This window comes from Myotis lucifugus, unplaced genomic scaffold, assembly GCF_000147115.1.
Source record: "Myotis lucifugus unplaced genomic scaffold, Myoluc2.0 scaffold_0, whole genome shotgun sequence".
Lineage (NCBI taxonomy): Eukaryota > Metazoa > Chordata > Mammalia > Chiroptera > Vespertilionidae > Myotis > Myotis lucifugus.
The window spans coordinates 61,700,058-61,720,062 of NW_005871048.1; the positions used below are offsets into that span (position 1 = coordinate 61,700,058).

Consider the following 20,005-nt stretch of genomic DNA (forward strand, 5'->3'; position numbering starts at 1 on the left):
GAGAGTGGCAGTGTCATAGGACAATGGCCATGAATTTTCCTTTGTGTGCTCTCAAGAAACAGTCATTTAAGGTCTTCACTATTTAATCGTCATTTCTTCATGTGCCCTGTGATCTATTTTGGATGTGGGGTGGGTTAGAGCATCAATATTTGGAAATTTTCCAGCCTCTAATGCCAAATATTTTCATGTCATGGGATGTTTCTGAATAATGTGTTTTCCTTATAATGTGGTTTTTTTTTTGCTCAGATTTTAGTACCGGTGGTTTGAGTGTTGAGCCTCTAAGCTTTAAGCTCTCATGAACAGTCTGCCATTCTCAACTTGGTTCTTTGAATGTATATCTAAAATTTACATTCAACAATAGAAAAATCAACCCATATTTTATAGATGGGAGTGCATTGTATGTGGGATTTTCTTTACATTATTTGTTCAGATATGGGTTCACAACAATTTCCATATGCAATCAGGACATTGTAGCTCCCAGAGACGTGGCTTTTACCTTATCAGTTTACGATAGCCTTGTTTTTTTTTGGTGAGCTTAGTGACTTCTGTGATGACTTATGTGTTATTTTCAGTCTTTATCTCTCTAAGTTTTATATTTTTTTCCATTGGTGTTTTTTGTTTTTTCATTTAAGCTTCATCCATAGTCTACTCCAACAAAAACATTCAATATACATAGAACAATGACTTACAGTTTTTTCAAGGTTCATATTAACAAGATTCAACAATGGAGGGGTGACTTGAAAAATGATCACCTCTATACTCACATCTATGTTTCCAGGACAGTTGGGCATTTAAATTTGGGGTCAGTTGGGAAAATGTGACAGGAGGATTAATGCATTTTATTACATTCCAGCAGAGATGATCCCAGCAACGGGTATCTTGGACCAAAGTCTCATTCAGTTGACCCTCTTTGGTCTAAACATGCTGTAGTCTTCTGAGTAAAGATGTGAATTAAGATGTCAAAAGTGGGGCTACTTTATGCGATTGACTCTAAACTACTGTTCTTAAACGGGATCAAATGGGACCCAAAGTCACCATTTTTTGGGTGCACCCTGACTTCTGAGAATGACAAAGGATAATATTTGTAGAGTTTAGTTATGTGCAAATTTCAGAGAGAGGGGAGAAGGAGAGAGGAATAACTTTGACAAGGGAGAATAGTAAAATTTAATCTAGAAATCTTGGACATTTTCACAATCAAAGGCCTTTTCTGGCCAAATATCTACTGGGGGTTGTGAGCTCCTTAGTTTTCCCAAGAGCCCTTTTGATTGAACAGCACACAGGGCTTTAACCTGTGTTTCTCTGTGGTTTCATCAGAGCCTTGTACTTCCTGGGAAGGCTCAAGGGGAATGCAGCTCACCAGACGAAGGTCTCACCACTTACAGTGTTGCCTTCAAATAAGGTTCCCATCCCTTTCCCTCCCGTGGGAGGGAGGGAAGAAAGGGGCTGTTTCACTGGCAGTCCTAGAGATATAACTGGCAGTGACGCACAAGGATGTTAAAAATGGCAACTAATTGCATAACTTTGCCCAAGCCACAGTCTCCAGGACTTAATTTACTCATATTTTAAATGAGGGTGATGTAGTTTATCTACAAGGTCTGTCTTAGCCTTTTTGAGCTCCTAAAATAAAATACCACAGATTGGGTGGCTTAAACAACAAACATTTATTGCTTAGAGTTCTGGAGACTGGGAAGCCCAGGGGCAAGGTGCTGGCAGATTCAGTATCTGGTTAGGGCTCTCATCTTGATTTGCAGATAACTATCTTCTCTTTATGTCCTTACATGGCCATTCCATGTATGCACAACAGAGAGCAGAGAGCGAAAGTGAGAGCGAGAGCGAGAGAGAGAGAGAGAGAGAGAGAGAGAACTCATGTTTCTCCCACTTTTTAAAAAATATATATATTTTTATTGATTTCAGAGAGGAAGGGAGAAGAAGAGAGAGATAGAAACATCAATGATGAGAGGGAATCATTGACTGGCTACCTCCTGCACGTTGGACCAAACCCTCAACCCAGGCATGTGCCCTTGACCGGAATCAAACCTGGGACCCTTCAGTCCACAGACCGACACTCTATCCACTGAGCCAAACCAGCCAGGGCTCTCCCACTTTTTATATGGACATTAATTCCATCACAAGGTCCCCACTCTCATGACTTAATATAACCCTCATTACCTCCCAATGATCCCACCTCCAAATATAATTGCATCACAGATTAGGGCTTCAACATGAATTTTAGGGAGATACCTACTTTCAGTTGATAGCAAGGTCTCTTTTAGTTGGTCATCATTGTATGACTAGGAGAGGATGCCTTAAGTTGGACATTTAACATGAGTAGGACTATAGTACTCAATGTTTGCTTATAGACAGATTTGAGCTTTAATTTCACCTCTGGTTCTTATATCTTCATGATGTTGGACAAGTTAAATCTCTGTACGTCTCAATTTCCTCAACTGTGAAATTGTTCAATCACAGTATCTATTTGTAAAGTTTCCATCAAGACATAAAATCATGCATGTAAAGCATATAGCACAGTGCTTGACTATCAAAATATATCCTTGATAAAAATTTGGCTTTTAAATTATGAAAATAACCAAGCTTATTTGGACAAAAGCTGAGGCTGGTAACATAAGAAATAAAAGTTTGACCAGTGCTTTGGTCGTGAATATCAAAATATTTTTTTGATCAAAAATATTGGAAGTTTCTGTTAATTATAACACACCATTTTTCTGTGTTAAAATAAACATAGACATATATATATATATATAGAGAGAGAGAGAGAGAGAGTGTGTGTGTGTGTGTGTGTGTGTGTGTGTGTGTGTATTCAAGTGCATGCACAGAGTGTGTACCTGAAAGTCTGCCCCACCATTTCTTTGGGTAATTAGCTTATTTTCTACAATATATAAGAATTTCAACTAACACACCACTTTGAAATCTGGGATATCTTTTATCTATATAAACAGTTGCTTTTATTCCATTGAAACCAGAAACTATTTAATCCTGCTTTGTTTTTAAAAGATAATTCCCTAACAAAAATGTTCTTTGCACATTAATAACTGGGTGCTCCAATTAAATGTTACTGGCAAGAAAATGATAAAACCAACCACACACACAGAGCTCAACTCAAAACCCCAAATTCCCATAAATCATAGCTTGTTGATATCCATGCCATTAATAATGTAGCAAGTATCCTAAAATATTTAATACTTACATTTTATAGAAATTATTGATTTTCCCTTCAGGTTTAGTGACTCAGATGGAAAAGTAAATTTAAGCCTGTTCTCATATGACCTAAAATGTCAAGGTGATAAATCCTTTTTAAGGCTTAACTTGTATTACTCGGAGAGTGACAGCCACTGGAGGAAGTGAGCTCCCCATTATGAAACCAGAGGAGACCGATCAGTAAGAAAGGATGGCAATATGGATTTTAGCAGCTGGGTTTTCCAACATACAAACTGGAGTTGCATGAATGCTTACTCCTGGATTTCAGTGATCACAGCCATCATTTCTTCTCATAACCACTAGTACAGAAGGCGTTTGCCCCAACTCCAGAATATATAAAGAAGAAAAAATTACAGTACAGTGGACAACCTTGGGGGTGGGATGGGGTTCCTCATATTTCAGTAAAATTTAATCTTCTAGAAGGCAAGAAGTAATTCTGACTGCTCATGGAGAATAAAACACAATCTAAGCATTATTCTTAATTGAAATGCAATTAAGAAGCAGCACATGAAGCTGGAAATTTAAGAGGGCCGTGTCTTCATAAAAACTTCAAGTAGTTCTCTCTATTTAAATTTGGTTCAAAATGTTCTATGAAGACCTGTGGGATTTATTTCTGAATACTGGGTAGATTTACGTATTCAGAAAAGGGCTACCAGGAGTGTATGCCAAGAAAGTGACTTTAAGCTCTAGCAAAAGATCTGATTTCTGGCCTTTCAAAGGAAATCAATAAAAAAAGGATAAGATTTTGTAAAATGAGTGGTTTCCCTGGTAAAGCTGTCCCCCTATTCGGCACTTATGTACAATGAACCTGCCTCAAGCTATAATGGTTTTGTGATTAGTGTGAATGAATGTTCCTCACCACATAGATTCACTATTGATTTTTAAATTAATAATCATATCTTGTATTTATATAGTTACCATCTCTGAGAAAATATGAGTGCTAGTTGATGAATTCTAATTTATCTTCATACTATTCTGCTGAATAGTATTAGGTATTACAATTGCATTTTAAGGAGGAAAATCAGAACCATAAAAGTTAAATCACTGGCCACAGAGCTTTCAGAAAGCTAATAATAGAATCATCCATTAAAACCTGGTAGAGGTGGCTTCTAATTCTGGCTGTTTCCCAAAATCATCCAATCAGTTGGGTCAACTCCGATTATTCCTTAGGAAAAAGAAGTTGATCATAACAATGATTTGAAATTGTAGTTTGGTGTATAGTCACTGGGTTGAAGACATTTTTATTTATTGGACCATATGCATTTTTAGTGGCCTATGACAAATATCTTTGGAATGCGGTTATGTTATATGTGTCTGAAATTGATCTGGTAAGGGAGCGATGTAAAACTTAAATTCTACTGTTAAGTAGGTGTGGTTTTCCAAGGGCTGGGTATCTCTATAACCTATCTGGCATTGCTTTAGCTGAAAAAAAAAAATGAAATACTCTCCCATCAAAAACTCGTTGTACTCATTCTTTCAATCATCCCTTCCTCCAGCCTTACCAATGTGGGACTCTGATTTCCTCCTTCTTTGTATTACTATTCATGTCCATTTTTCCTTCTGACAAGTTTAACTGTCCCTCAGTATTCTCCTTACTGCCACCACACTACTTCTCACATTTATATGGGTAACCTCCTTATTGTCTCTCCTAGTTCACCTAGTCCAGTGATGGCGAACCTATGACACATGAACTCATTTTTTTAGTTGATTTTTCTTTGTTAAATGGCATTTAAATATGTAAAATAAATATCAAAAATATAAGTCTTTGTTTTACTATGGTTTTACTATGGTTGCAAATATCAAAAATTTCTGTATGTGACACGGCACCAGAGTTAAGTTAGGGTTTTTCAAAATGCTCAAAAGGTTTGCCATCACTGACCTAGTCCATCTTAGATCAGTTTTCCGCATTCTCTGTGATTTTTGAAATTATGAATTATTCAGTCACACAAAAAGTATACAGACTAACATGTGGACCAGCCATGTCCCCAGCACCCAGCTTAAAAAACACAACATTGGAAGCCTTCTTTGAAGTCTCTCCCTGATCTCACTTCATTTCCCCTCCCCACTACTATGAATTTAATGGTTATTATTCTCATGCATGTTTTTATACTTTTATTTACCATATATATCTGTACCCATAAAGTGTAGATTATTTCTTTAATCATTTATTTCTAAAACTTTCCTTTTTTCTAAACCATGGATTTGAGATTTGCACTGTTGTTTTAAGGTGTATCCATGTTAGTACCAGGGCCGTGTTTCCCACTATTTCATTGTGGAAGTCCCTTGGATCCACACACCACAGGCTGGCTGTTCTTCTAAGGATAGACTTTGAGATTGTGGTGATTTTCTTTTCTAAAAAAACAAACAAATATATAAATAAAAATTTTGAATATACCTCCTTGTGCACATTTATGAGAGTTTCTTGAGGGCATATACCCAAGATTCTAAATGCTGAGGAGGTAGGTCTACTCATTGTTCAAATTTATTGTTAAAAAATGGTTGTCACCTGAAGCATTCTACTTTCAGGCCATATTCCATTAAAAAAAAAGATTTCATTGGCCTCTCCACCAACTTTAACTGGAATTTCAATCTCTTGAAAGAGAAGAGCTCCTCCTCACTTTTCTACCTGAAGCCCCCCACCCCTGGGACTCCTTTTTATGAGGTGGTCACCCCATGATGAAATATAAATGATGAAGAATGCAGGGTGTGATGGGACCTTGGGTGGACGAAGGACATGACGCCATGTCTCAGGGCACCATATCTGATTCACTGACTGCTGGTTTGTGGTCTCTGAGGTTCTAGTATCGCCTAGTTCAGTGATGGCGAACCTTTTGAGCTCGGCGTGTCAGCATTTTGAAAAACCCTAACTTAACTCTGGTGCCGTGTCACATATAGAAATTTTTTGATATTTGCAACCATAGTAAAACAAAGACTTATATTTTTGATATTTATTTTATATATTTAAATGCCATTTAACAAAGAAAAATCAACCAAAACAATGAGTTCGCGTGTCACCTCTGACACGCGTGTCATAGGTTCGCCATCACTGGCCTAGTTTATTCTCTGAAGACTCTGTCTCAGAAATCATCAATCATCCACCTCACTGTGCGGCAGCGAAGATCAAGGACCCCGTAGCCAGCCTGCCTGGGTCTGAATCCCTGACCCACCGCGGCTAGTCGTCTGCTCTTGAGCAAGTTCCCTCACCTGCCTGGGGCTTGGTGTTCTTGCTTGTGAAATGGGGGACGTGCTTGTGATTATTTCATAAGGCTGTGTTGAGAACCAAATGAAAGACTATACATAAAGCTTTCAAGTAGGTGCTTACTAAATTTTGTTGAACTGTCTGGAGAGTAAAAATAACAAAAAGCTATATCATACCTCCTTGTGTGTCAGGCATTGTTTAGGAACTGGGGAGATGGCATCGACCTTAATATATGCCTCTTTCCAAAAATTAAGTTGCCTGCTGGGATCAAGCCCATATACATTGCTTGGCTCAAGAAATATATGTGAAGTACATGTTGAATCAATAAATGAACCCAATGTTTCTCCTAAGGCAATGAAATGCCCAGAGTATGTTCTGAGCCATAATGAAGCAAGTCAATTATATCCATGATAACTACATTCTCTGAATGGTATTGAACTCTTAATCTTTGAATATTGATTGTTCCCAGGCAATACGGTTAGTGTTTTGCCATTTTCCCAAATATCTGAGTAGTCAGAATACCATATTTTTAAAGAAGATGAGTAACAAAGAGTTGACTATTTCTTTCATTCCTAATTGCATACAAAATAACATTCTCAACTTTTGGTTATGACCAGTCTTTTGAAATTGATTTTTTCCCTTGAATTGTAGGTCTCATTGTCCACGAAGGAGCTGCAGTTTACAGAGTGTTTAAGCGCTGGCGAGCTGTTAACTTACACTGGGATGTATTAAATTATGACAAAGCCACAGACATCGAAGAAAGTAGCCGGGGAGAGTCTTCTACAAGCAGGACTTTATGGTTGCCATTGACGGCTCTGCGGAACAGGAACTTGGTCCACCCCACGCAGCTAACCTCCCCGAGGTTTCAATGTGGCTACGTGTTATTACACCTGTTCAATCGAATGAGACCCCATGAAGACCTGTCGGAAGATAACAGCTCAGGAGAAGTTGTGATGAGAGTGACTTCAGTGTGACCAGAGTATAGGACGGTGCAGTGTGGACCACCCTGCACATTTTGGAATGTAATTGCAATGAATGGCAAAACCATAACACTTCTAAAAACACACATCTATGAACTTTTTAAAATTTATGCTTTTTATATGAACATTTGAATTGCAAATACATTTTTCTGAAAAAATAAAAGAGTCCTCTTGTTTGCTTTCTGATTTATCACACATTTTATAAGTTGATACTTGAAATCATGATCTGTATAATTTAACTCTACTTGGTTAAAAGAATGATGAAAGTTATCCTCAAGGCCCAAACTATTTTTTTCTTGCTTGTTTTAAATATATTTTTATCAAACTTTGTGCTCCATGTGTAATTTTTCAGACATGCTACAAATGGGGAAGAGTTTAGAATTCTGTGGGCTGGTTCCAAAGTGCCTATCAACTGAGCAGCCATGAGGCTCTGCACTGGACCTCCCCGTGCCTCATACTGGTTGGCAAACTTGACCATGATTTTTTTTTTCGAGGGGAGGATGGGAGGAAATAACCTGTCAACAGGAAAGTAGATTCTAGGAATTATGGCTTGTTTTCTAACTTCGGAAACAGTACAGAGAGCTTGTAAAAAGATAAAGATAAGCTGAGTAGAATAGTTTTACTCCAGAACATGTTACATAGAGCATCCTGCATACTTATAACCCTAAGCCCACCAAAACATTGTATCACTGTGTGTGATGATAATACTGACTCACATTTGCATAAACCTCTCATAGACCTATCAAAATGTTAGTGTCTTGATTTCTATGAGTACGGTCTTAATTAGATTTTCCTTTTGCAAAAGCTTATATACCTACTTAATCATTTAAACACCAATCCCATTACTTGGTTTAATGAAGTCCTGGGGAAACACATTCACCAGCAGTGAGATGTGTTTCTCTTTCACTAGATAAGTATTTTTTAAATGAAAAGAGGAAAAATGAGGCTATTGACTCCCCAGGATCAGGTTTCTAACTAGTGGAACCTGGAGATTTTCCACCGTTTTATCCTTCTAATGGGAGTAAATGGCACATTCTAATCGCAAAGACAGAATAGATGAGGCAGGCCGTCATGCTTTCCTTAGAAACACGAGTTGAGCATGTAGGTCATTTGAAGTAATTGATCAGGTTTTAAAACATATGAAAAAAAATGCTTTGCACCCTACTTTCTAATAATAATCTTTGTATGATTAAAAACAGAATAGGAATGTTTACAGGTAACATGATTTTTACACAGCAAATTCTACCAACACTTGAAATATTTTCCCAGTTAAAAAATTGTCACAATGATTTGAAGATTACTTTAGTCCTAATTTTTCAGTTCAGAAAAAATATTTCTATCGTGTGTGAGATAAAACATTACAGCAAGTGCTGTAATTTATAGCAAAGCTCAAAGTTCCAAGTCCCAGTGGAACCTAGAGATTAATTCACTGCATTCATGAGAACGCCATTTTACATTCAGTGGATTTATCTGGTAAATTAATCAAAGACTTCAAAGTTATTTTAAGAGATTTTCCCCCTAGCAAATATAGGCCATTCTTTGGCCTAGCACACATCTATTCCATGCTTCCCTCACCTCCCATCTCTTCCAGGACCAAGGATAATTATCCTCAGGAAAATTAATGATAATAATAAAAAAACTGTCCACAAAAAGATAAAGATGCAAACACAGCCTTTGGGTGTGCTTCCTATAAGGCTATGTGGGCATATTTTTAGTTAATGGGAAAAATAGAGGAAAGAAAATTTTAAATTATAGTAAAAATTCAGATGATAATTTTTGTATGTTTTAGTTTCCCATGGACATAGAGGAGAAAAATTAATTGATAGTTAATCATTAATAAGTTGCTTCCCCTTAGTTTATTTTCACCTCCCTCAAATTCATGAAACTCAAAAATCTGTAAAGATGAAAGTACAAAGATGAAAACATCAATCTATATAATTCCTGGTCAACAGCTAGGCCCAGAGCCCCACTTCTGAATTCAGGCAAAGATGGATTTTCTGAAGCTGAGGAACGTTTTAAATGTCAGAAGCAGGTTTAAGGAGGGAGTTGACATTCATTTCTCACAGGTTTAATCTTTGCGCTGGCTTTAGATGTCATAGCCTTACAGGAAACAGAATTCTAAGTGAAATTATGAATTTCCCTCTTAGGGGACTTTATGCCTCAACAATCTTTGTCTCATTAGAAATCTTCCCACAGCCATGTTTATGAAGAATTTGAATTAGCCCTCTTCTAAATAAAAGTAAATTACATTTATTGTCAGGATTGCAGGAAGAACATGTTCTTTTACTTTCAGTTTCACTTTTACTTAAAATTCCCTAGGTTATCACTTATATTGATCTTTTTCTGAGGCTGGTAGAACTAAGTTTAATCAAAATGACAGGCAAACTTTTTTTAAATAACATTTTTTGATTCAAGTTCTTTAGGTTTGAACTAAAATAGTATTAAAACACCTAGCTCAGCCCTGGCCAGGTAGCTCAGCTGATTAGAGTATCATCCCAATAAGCCAAGGTTGCATGTTAGATCTCCTGTCAGGGCACATACAAGACAACCGATGAATGCATAAATAAGTGAAACAACAAGTAGATGTTTCTCTCTCTCTCTCTCTCTCTCTCTCTCTCTCTCTCTCTCCCTCTCATCCTTCCTCTCTAAAATAAAAAACCTTAAAATAAATAAAGCAGCTCTGATTAAATAACACATCTACCACCATGTATAGTGATTTTCTGGACGTAGCAGAGAATGGCTTTGAAACATAACATGAAAATAGTAAGTGGATACACAAGCTTATAAGGTCTGTGACTATCAAGTCTGGTGAATAATAACATTACTACCATTACTTGTGTTGGACATGGAAGATTCTGCAGAAGCTTCTCTGAAGATATAATCACAGTGAGTTGTTCTCTCCAAATAAATCTCCTAAATGTGCAGTTGTAACATTCTACAGAGGAGCAAAGTAGCCCTTAGCTCTAATAATTTCCACTTGACTTAGTTGTCATTACCAGAAGAATATGCGTATTGGGTAGGGAGATGGGCAGTCTCAGCTGGGCATGGGCGTCGGGGAGAGATGACAGCAATTTGTCAGTGTCAGTAGAAAATGTGATTCTTAGGACAAAAGGTTGGGACAATCCGTGCTAAAGGTTTCATTCTCCAATGTCTGATGCTTGCTTTGTGTCAACATTCATTGAGCCAAATCGAATTGTCATCCACCGTGCTTACCCTTTGGAAGCACTTAGAATCAATTTTCTAGCCGTGCTCAGAGGTGTGTGTAAGCCTGGCTCCTATCCCAGCTTTGTGACCTAACTCAGGGCTGGTCATCTTAAACTCCTGTAGCATTCAAGGTTGAAAATGTAAGACTTGCCTTTGGGAATAAGGCTACTTTATTCAGTAAATATTTACTGATCCTCAATTATGTGCCAGACACTGAAGGATGGTGGAGGAGAGGGTTTAGAGAGAAACACCAAGTGGGACATGGGGGTGGTACTGTCTTTAGAGATGAAAAGGGGTCCTACAGGGAACTGCTTTAGTCCTCTCTAGCTCCGAACTCCCCATGGAACAAGGAGACTGTGGACCAAGGGTACATGTCCACCCAGAGTCCATCCAGAGCCCACCTCTCCTTTAGACCATGCTATAGGCACTACACAAATGGCTCAGGTCTACTTTCTGAGCCCACATGAACTTCTTCTCTAGGTTCATTCTTATGGGGCTGGCCATTGCCCAGCATGGCCATCCCTAGGACCTGGGGCTGGCAAAGGGGCAGCTGAGGGGGCAACAGGATGTCTGACTAAAGCTTGGATGTATGTGTTGTAGGTTACATATATGCAACCAAAAACCCTATAGTGAGGAGAGGATCCAGGGGTAGAAAGAGAAGGGGCAAAGCCATGAAGTCCAAGAACGCAGACCTGACAATTTAAATTTCACGAAGGTGTTTGTAAAGTTAAGAGGATAAAGCTTATTTTATTTAACAGTTTTTAACTTCATTTTTAACTTAAGTATTGGACTTTTGGTATTAATTTGTACTCTTGCCTTGGACCCTATAAATATGAAGAGCTTGTCTATAAGCATGGAGTTAAGAAATCAAACAAAATTGTTATATATCATCAACTACTATGTATGATTTTAAAGGGCTTCTACATTTTTTTCCAGGGATATCCTATATAATAAAAGCCCAGCGATTGAACGAAAGAACAACCAGAAGGACTGGTCAGCTAGTCGCTATGACATGCACTGACCACCAGGGGCCAGACACTCAATGCAGGAGCTGCCCCCCTAGTGGTCAGTGCACTCCCACAGTGGGACCGCTGCCCAGCTGACCGGGATGAGCGTGCTCCCACAGCAGGCTGATCCCTGCAGGCCACACCCCCCACCAGTGCATGAACCCCATGCACCAGGCCTCTAGTACAGTGATGGCGAACCTATGACACGCATGTCAGAGGTGACACGCGAACTCATTTTTTTGCTTGATTTTTCTTTGTTAAATGGCATTTAAATATATAAAATAAATATCAAAAATATAAATCTTTGTTTTACTATGGTTGCAAATATCAAAAAATTTCTATATGTGACCTAGCACCAGAGTTAAGTTAGGGTTTTTCAAAATGCTGACACGCTGAGCTCAAAAGGTTCGCCATCACTGCTCTAGTAGTAATATAATTCTAAAGTCACAGCCTTCTGAGTTCAAAGCTAGGCTTTATCTTTTAATTCTTGTGTAATCTTAGAGAGGTTTCAGGGAAAGTTTACTTAACAGACTGACTGGTTGATATATGTCCACCATTCCCTCTGTGAAACATACCAATTGCATCCAAAGCACTCATTCCAATTATCTACTGCTACATAAAAAACCATCCAAACTTAGTGGCTTAAAATAAATATCTTCTCTTTTGCTCACTACTCTGTAATTGGAAAGTGCTCAGCAGGGATGGCTCATCTCCACATGGTATAACATAGTGATTTGACTGGAACTGGAGGATCTGCTTTCTTTCTTTTTTATTTATTTATTTATTTATTTATTTTATTTTATTTTTTTATTACATTTGTTCCTCTTCCCCCCCCCATAACTCCCCTCCTCCCAGTTCCCGCCCCACCCTCCGCCCTCACTCCCCACCCACTGTCCTCATCCATAGGTGCAAGATTTTTGTCCAGTCTCTTCCCGAATCTCCCATTCCCCTTTCCCCCCCAAGAATAGTCTGTCCATTCCCTTTCTATGTCCCTGATTCATTATAATCACCAGTTCATTCTGTACATCAGATTATTTATTCACTTGATTCTTAGATTCACTTGTTGATAGATGCATGTTTGTTGTTCACAATTTGTATCTTTACCTTTTTCTTCTTCCTCTTAAAGGATACCTTTCAGCATTTCGTATAATACTGGTTTAGTGGTGATGAACTCCTTTAGCTTTTCCTTATCTGTGAAGCTCTTTATCTGACCTTCAATTCTGAATGATAGCTTTGCTGGATAAAGTACTCTTGGTTGTAGGTTCTTGGTATTCAGCACTTTGAATATTTCTTGCCATTCCCTTCTGGCCTGCAAAGTTTCTGTTGAGAAATCAGCTGACAGTCGTATGGGTATTCCCTTGTAGGTAATTGAGTCTCTTTGTCTTGCTGCTTTTAAGATTCTCTCTTTGTCTTTTGCTCTTGGCATTTTAATGATGATGTGTCTTGGTGTGGTCCTCTTTGGATTCCTTTTGTTTGGGGTTCTCTGCGCTTCTTGGACCTGTAAGTCCATTTCTTTCACCAGGTGGGGGAAGTTTTCTGCCATTATTTCTTCAAATAGGTTTTCAATATCTTGCTGTCTCTCATCTTCTGGCGCCCCAATAATTCTGATATTAGTGCGCTTGAAGCTGTCCCAGAGGCTCCTTACACTATCTTCGTATTTTCGGATTCTTTTTTCATTTTGCTTTTCTGGTTGGGTGTTTTTGCTTCTTCGCATTTCAAATCTTTGGTTTGATTCTTGTGCTCCTCTGGTCTGCTATTGGGTATAATATTCTTTATTTCAGTCCGTAAATGCTTAATTTCTAGTTTCTTTATCGTAGCATCGAGGGTCTCATTAGTTTTTGTGAGGCTCTCCACAAGTTTATTGCAAGCCCTCAAAATTGCGTTTTTTAGCTCCATATCCTCCATTTCTGTCATGTTTTTTTGTCTCCGCATTTTTTATGCTTTCTTGGTGCACCCCCTTGTGGTCTTTGTGCGCAGTCTTGTTCTAGTTAAGCCTTGATTTTTTTAGTTAATACTGAGGGATTTGACCACCAGGCTGACTGGCTGTGAGAATCAGCTGTGTGGAAAACTTCTGTCCTCTGGGGAGGTGCTAATCTAGCCTTTGCCTGCGGCGATCCAGCAAATGGCTCTGCGCAGGGCTTGGGCAGGGCGGGATCAACAGGGCGGGTGGAGGGAGCAGTTATGGCTGCTCTCAGTCCCATTCCTAGAGGCTCTGCTTCTCAGAACCCCGGCAGCCGCTGCAAACCTCGGAGAGAAAGCTTCCCTCAGATTCCAACTGATGCCGGACAATCCCGCTTCTCCCGTCTGAGTCTGAGTCCCTAGAGACTCACCCGGATCTGGAGCCCAGAGTCTGAGACTCCCTCCCGACTGAAAACGACAACCGTGCCCTCAGCCACCAGCCCGCTTTGCGCGCGCACCTCGGTACCTTTGTATTTTCCACACTGCGCCTCCTCTGAGCCTCGGTTTGCTGTTCTCTTTCCTTCTAGTTGTGGAGGATCTGCTTTCAAGATAGTTCATTCACATTTTTGGCAAGTTGGTGCTGGTGTCAGCTGGGAGCTCAGTCAGGACTATGTGCTATAGGCTAAGGGGATTAGCTTGGAATTAGCTTGGATTTCAGGTAGTATCCTTTTTGCCATACTCTGTTAATGTGGTCACCAAGTCCCCTCCAGCTTTGGGGGAGAATCATCTAGCATAGATTCTAAATGAACATGTGAGGTGGTACATGTAATTTCGACCACCTAGGAATATAGAATCCTCTCTAATAGACCCACACACGTTTGCTTTTACTAGGTAATTTGTCTAAGTTACTTCTCAAATCTGTACAGTTGCCATCACATAACTTAATTAAATATAACTAATGATGAAATCTGAGCATGAAAAAAGGTGCTTTTTTTACCCTGTGAAAAATAGGTTGAATGATTTGGAATGATTTGGTAAGAGCCGTGCCAATTGGATGTTAGAAGGATAACTATAAAAGATGACAAAAAATAAAAAAGAAGTCTAGAAGGATTCTGCATTGGATTGCTTCACACATGTCTCTAGGTTCATTTTGCATCAAAGAAATTGAAACTAAGAAATGTTGAGCATATGTTATGTGTGTGGTTTCTGCCAGAAAAACAGTGCTAAATTCCAATTAGCAATTTCTACTGAAAGAAAAAACCTTGCCAAATGGATATATATTAGTATGTTTTTAAAAAAGTAAAATGTCTAAGGTATGCATGAATCAGTTTTTAATAATTCCTTGTTTTAATTTGCATTTTCTTTTTATAAAATCTATTCATTTTAGAAAGAGAGGAGAATGGAGGGAGGAAGAGAGAGAGAAGGGGAGAGACATAGAGAGAAACACTGATTTGTTGTTTCACTTATTGATGCATTCATTGGTTGGGTCTTGTATGTACCCTGAGCAGGAATGGGGCCCACAACCTTGGCATAATGGGACAATGCTCTGAGCTACCTGAGCAAGGCCTCAATTTGCATTTTCAACGAACTGACTAATTATTAGTACTTATTACATTCAATAGGAAGGCTTCCATTGCTCTTGACCCTCTTTAGTCTCAGTTTATTCATCTGTAAAATGGATATTAAAATTACAATATTTATTTCAAAGTGTTTTTTAAATGATCAAAACATGAAATCTTCAAACATTTAGTATATAGTAAGCATTTGATCATTATAGTTATTATTATTACAATTACCTTGGCTCATAAGGAGGAGTGACATCCTTGAGATATTTCAGATGATGGGGATCTAGCAAGGCACACCTGGTGAAGTGAGGAGGGACAGGAAGCCATTTTAAGTTTCCTACAGTAGGTGTCCCAGGAACTAAAGCATTAGCCCAGATCCTCAGGAGCTCAAGTGTCCTATCGTCCTCTCTGTCAATAGCATCTGTTGGGACCTTCTCTAGTGAGTTTGCCATTTTTAGCACTCAGCTTTCCCCCTAGCTGTTTATCTCTCTAGTCTTGGGTTTTCTCTGTGGCTGCCCTGTTCTGTTTCTTTCTTCTTCTTATATCACTCATTCAACTAATCCAAAGAGAAGCTCTTACTGGGTCGGCGGGCCTTAATCCAAAAAGGAGCACACTTATCTGGCACTTGGCCACCTTGTAAGCCACTGGGCTATTACATTTGTCGTGTGGCTGGTAGCTGAGGAGTCAATCTGTGGTTTAATCTGTTGCAGCCAAGATACCATTGTCTGATGGTACAGAGCAAGACAACACATGCACTTCCACTGTGGCCATAGGTGTAGCAAGGGTGCAGAGTCTCTGGGACATCAATCCATGGCTGATGTTTGCCCAAAGCAAGTTACAGCCCAGCTGGAAGTTTACAGCTGGCATCCATTCGTTTGAGCAGGGCTGGGGCTGTACCAACACTCTTGACTCTCACCATTGCATGGTGATTATTTGATGATAACAATTTAGAAGCAGAACATGAGTGGGAATTAAACCCTGGTTTTAATATTGACCTCTTCAGTAGAATCTCTCTCCCTGCTCCTCTCTTCTCTCAAACACACACACACACACACACACACACACACACACACACTCCTCATTGTAATTGCTCCTAAAACTAATTTGAAATAAAATTCATTCTTTCTTATTGCAAAATATGCACCTGAGTAGATTCTGTAAATTCATTGGGTGAATTTGCCTACCTTGCCAGGGTTAAGAACAAAATGAGAATTGAAGCCTTTTGCCCACAGTGGCACCTGAACGCATCTAGATTTGCCATCCTCGTTGCTGAATAGTTCAGCATCCTTCAGTCTTTGGTGAATGTGTACATTCTATTTTTAGGACTCATTTAGAGAAAACAATTCCAAAAATGATACAAACAAAGTCCATCTGGAATCAATGTTCCAAAGGTTCAGCAAAACTCTCCTTTTTGGAAGACTCCAGTGTCCTCAATAGAGTTAAGATTAAAATAAGTCTCTCATGTCACCTCTGGTCAGAAAGTGGGGCAAAGACAGGTTTCACCATTTTGGAGTAAAAATTTCCACAAATGTTTCTTTTATATTATCAAGCAGCACTATGTCTAACTGGTTTCTTCTGGTCTTATACGTCCCTACACTGGCTCCTAGCTCGCATGAACCTAGAAGCTCACTTCTTTTCTAAGTAGGGTGAAGGAATAGTGAGCTCACCCAAAGAAAGAGAAGTTAGCACCAGGAGGCACTAATAAAATGATCGGTAATCGAGTGGGCTATCTGGGCGTCACAGCAGCCTCAGCGGACAGCATCCAGAGCGTTGCTCAGTGGTGTGCATTTTATAACCTGGGGCAGAAGACAAACTGTCTTTCCATACAGGCCAGGAACAGAAGAGCCATTCTTTATTAGGGAGCCAAACATACCCATCCTTCCTGGTTGGAACCCTTTAGGCCCCTTCAGATTGGGTTTCCTGGAGTGAAGTTTTAGCAGAAATACTTTGGCTCTTACACATGCAAACGTCAGGGCATACATAACGGACCAGACACTATATGAAGTGATTTTCCAAAACACCAGGAAAAATCGGTTTCCTCCCATCAAATAGCTTTCACTACCCATAATCCCCAGCTTCACATCACCCTGTCTCTTTTTATTCTGCCTAATTAACAGTAAGTGAATCCAGTTGTGTTCTGTTGTCAGCCAACCTACAATTGGATTTTATGTGCACTTTAGACTCAGCAACCTGCTGTTATCCAGCTCCAGGCACCACCTCATCTGTGGTCGAGGGAAGTGTCTGCTTTTGATTTACTTCTACCAGAAATCAAAAGCTTGATTCTGGGTGCATATCCGCCACACTGCTACCATGCTCGCTTTATATATTTCTCATTTTTGAGAAGTTTTAAGATTTAATAGGCAATGATGGGTCCGTGCTGCTGTGCTGAATGCACAGGGAGGGCATGAGGATTCGTTTTGTAAAGAAAAGCTATCCAAGGTCAGTGGTGGTGCAAAGGCCAGTGGGGTGTCAGATAACAGAATAAGCATGTTGTCGACTCAGAGTGGGCTTTACAAGCATGGATTCGACGGTCCCCTTTGGTATAAGCCAACCTGAATGCTAACCTATTTGGAAACAGTCTCTGTATCCCCTTCTCTGTCCACGCGCTTCCCCACCTTCATCTTAGTGATGGGTGCTCTGCAAAATGAAGAGGAAGAAATGAGCTCAGTATGTCTAATCCAACTCAGGACAAGAAGGCCCTCTCAGCACCAGTGGTTTGCTATCCAAGTCTCACAGATCATTTGCAAATAACACAATATAGGCCCTGCTGCCTTTTGGGAACTCTGGTTTATTCCATCCTGGGCTCAGGTGGGGACTGCTGGGAGTTCATAGCTGCTTCGTAGAGTGAGAAGGAGCTGCTTAAAAGCCATAAACAGACATGGAGTAGACCCAAGAGCTGTGACAATAAGCTCTACCAGCCTCTCAAAGTGCCAGCCCTCTAGGCTCTTGTTGCCCAACAAAGCCCAATTTCAGACTTGAAATTTCCCAGTGTCCCTTTTTATTCATTATAATTAGCAATGAGTGACTCCCATCTAGGGTCATGCCCTTAGTAGGAGCTGGGGAGGAAGTTTCCCTGTGGGTTGGGCAGGATTTGACCTGAAGGAGCAAACTTCTGTTACACAGCCAGGTGGGGTCAGCAGCCCAGGTAGTCTGACCACACCCCAAGTCCATATGGTTCATCCTTCTGGTGACCATTGTGGTCCTACAAACTTGAGGAAGGTACTTCTTATTCTGTCTTAGTTACACATGAAAGCCATGACCTAGAGCACCCTCAGACTGGGACTGACCAAAAACGCTGCCATTTTCACTTCTCACTGATCAAATGAGATAGTGATTATGGGAGAGTTCTTAAAATTTTACTTTATATAAAAATATGTTAAAGCTCTAGCTGTTTGGCTCAGTAGTTAGGGCATCAGCCTGCAGACTAAAGGGTCATAGATTCAATTCCATTCAAGTGCATGTACCTCAGTTGCAGGCTCAATCCCCAGCCCTGATCAAGGTGCATGTGGGAGGCAGCCAATCGATGTGTCTCTCTCACATCAAGGTTTCTCTCTCTCTCTGTTTCTCCTCCTCCCTTCCACTCTCTCTAAAAATCAATGGAAAAAATATCCTCAAGTGAGGATTAACTATATACATATATATGATATTATACACCACTTCCATTAAACAAGAAGCTGAGTCACTCAGACTGGCAATGAACAAATGGTGAAGGAGAAAAGGTTGTGAAAGACTTAGACGTCGTACTGAGCTGAGTCATTCTCCTTGGGTCCTCATTACTTTGTGTCAACAGAAGGTGACACAGAGGAAGGCAAATCAGGTGAGCGGTAGAAGGAGGAAGGTAGAACTTTTATTTGGGAAGTGGTTCAGGTGCTAGAATGTGAGTGAGAAGGGAGGAACAGATCGGCAGCTGAGGACACTCCATCAGTGAACTATTATCCACCCATTCATTCATCCAATCGGTCAGTCACTCTACACATAAGTATTGATCAGTCAGTCACTCTACACATAAGTATTGCACCTACCATAACAAGGCAAGGGGCTAAATGCCATGGGGGTTCAGGTTGCATGACATAGTTCTTCCCCATAGTCATATAAGTAACAAAGCCTAGTGAATTGTAAGTTGGAACAAATGTCATATATGAGGTATAGTAATCCCTCCCCATTCATGTCTATTCTCAGTGTACATTTTAGGCAAGCTCAGCGCACCACCTCAAGAAAGTATGTAGAATTAGCCCTTCCTACATATGGGAGACTTAGGCATTCCCATTTAGGGGCTGTGCATGTGATGGGGAGGTAAACCAGATGACAATGCAAAATAGAGCTTTGGTTATTTTGAAAGAAGAACTTCAAACAATTGTTATGCTGAGGGATATGACATTGTCACCAAATATAGGACAGTCTTTAGGTGGCCTAGTGGGAAGGAGCCAAGGGACAGTTCCAGTCTTTCTGCTAGGGCCCTGAATTACCTCAGTCCACATAAGCCCTCAGTGTCTCTATACCCTCGTTTGTAAGACGCAGATCACAACATCTACCCTTTTGAAGTGTTGTGACAATTAATCTATATATGTAAAGAGCCAGGGTCGTAACATCCAAAATGACCGAAGGCTCGACAGAATGCCAGGCTGTGCAGAGAGAGAGAGAGGCGGGGCTGAGCAGCTGCTGGCGAGGCCTGGAGAGAGAAGCAGGGTGAGCAGAGAGAGGCCAGCAGCCAAGCCTCTAATTCAGCAACTCACCAAATATTTGCTGTATTCTCAGTCTCTGTGTCCTTCACACACTCACACATGATCTCTTTATTCTTTTTAAAAAATATATTTTTATTGATTCCAGAGGGAAGGGAGAGGGAGATAGAAACATCAATGATGAGAGAGAATCATTGATCAGCTGCCTCCTGCACGCCCCCTACTGGGGATCGAGCCCGCAACCTGGCATGTGCCT

General features: G+C 40.0%; 1 protein-coding gene across 1 annotated transcript in view; it reads left to right on the forward strand.

The window, feature by feature from the left end:
- The window catches only part of MARCH11 (membrane associated ring-CH-type finger 11), an 82,907-nt gene extending 75,359 nt beyond the window's left edge, over positions 1-7,548 (forward strand). The window contains exon 4 of the mRNA XM_023752987.1: positions 7,067-7,548. Within this exon, the coding sequence (XP_023608755.1) occupies positions 7,067-7,389 (323 nt within the window). The 3' untranslated portion in view covers positions 7,390-7,548. The remainder of the gene's footprint in view (positions 1-7,066) is intronic.
- The last annotated feature ends 12,457 nt before the right edge of the window (positions 7,549-20,005 follow it).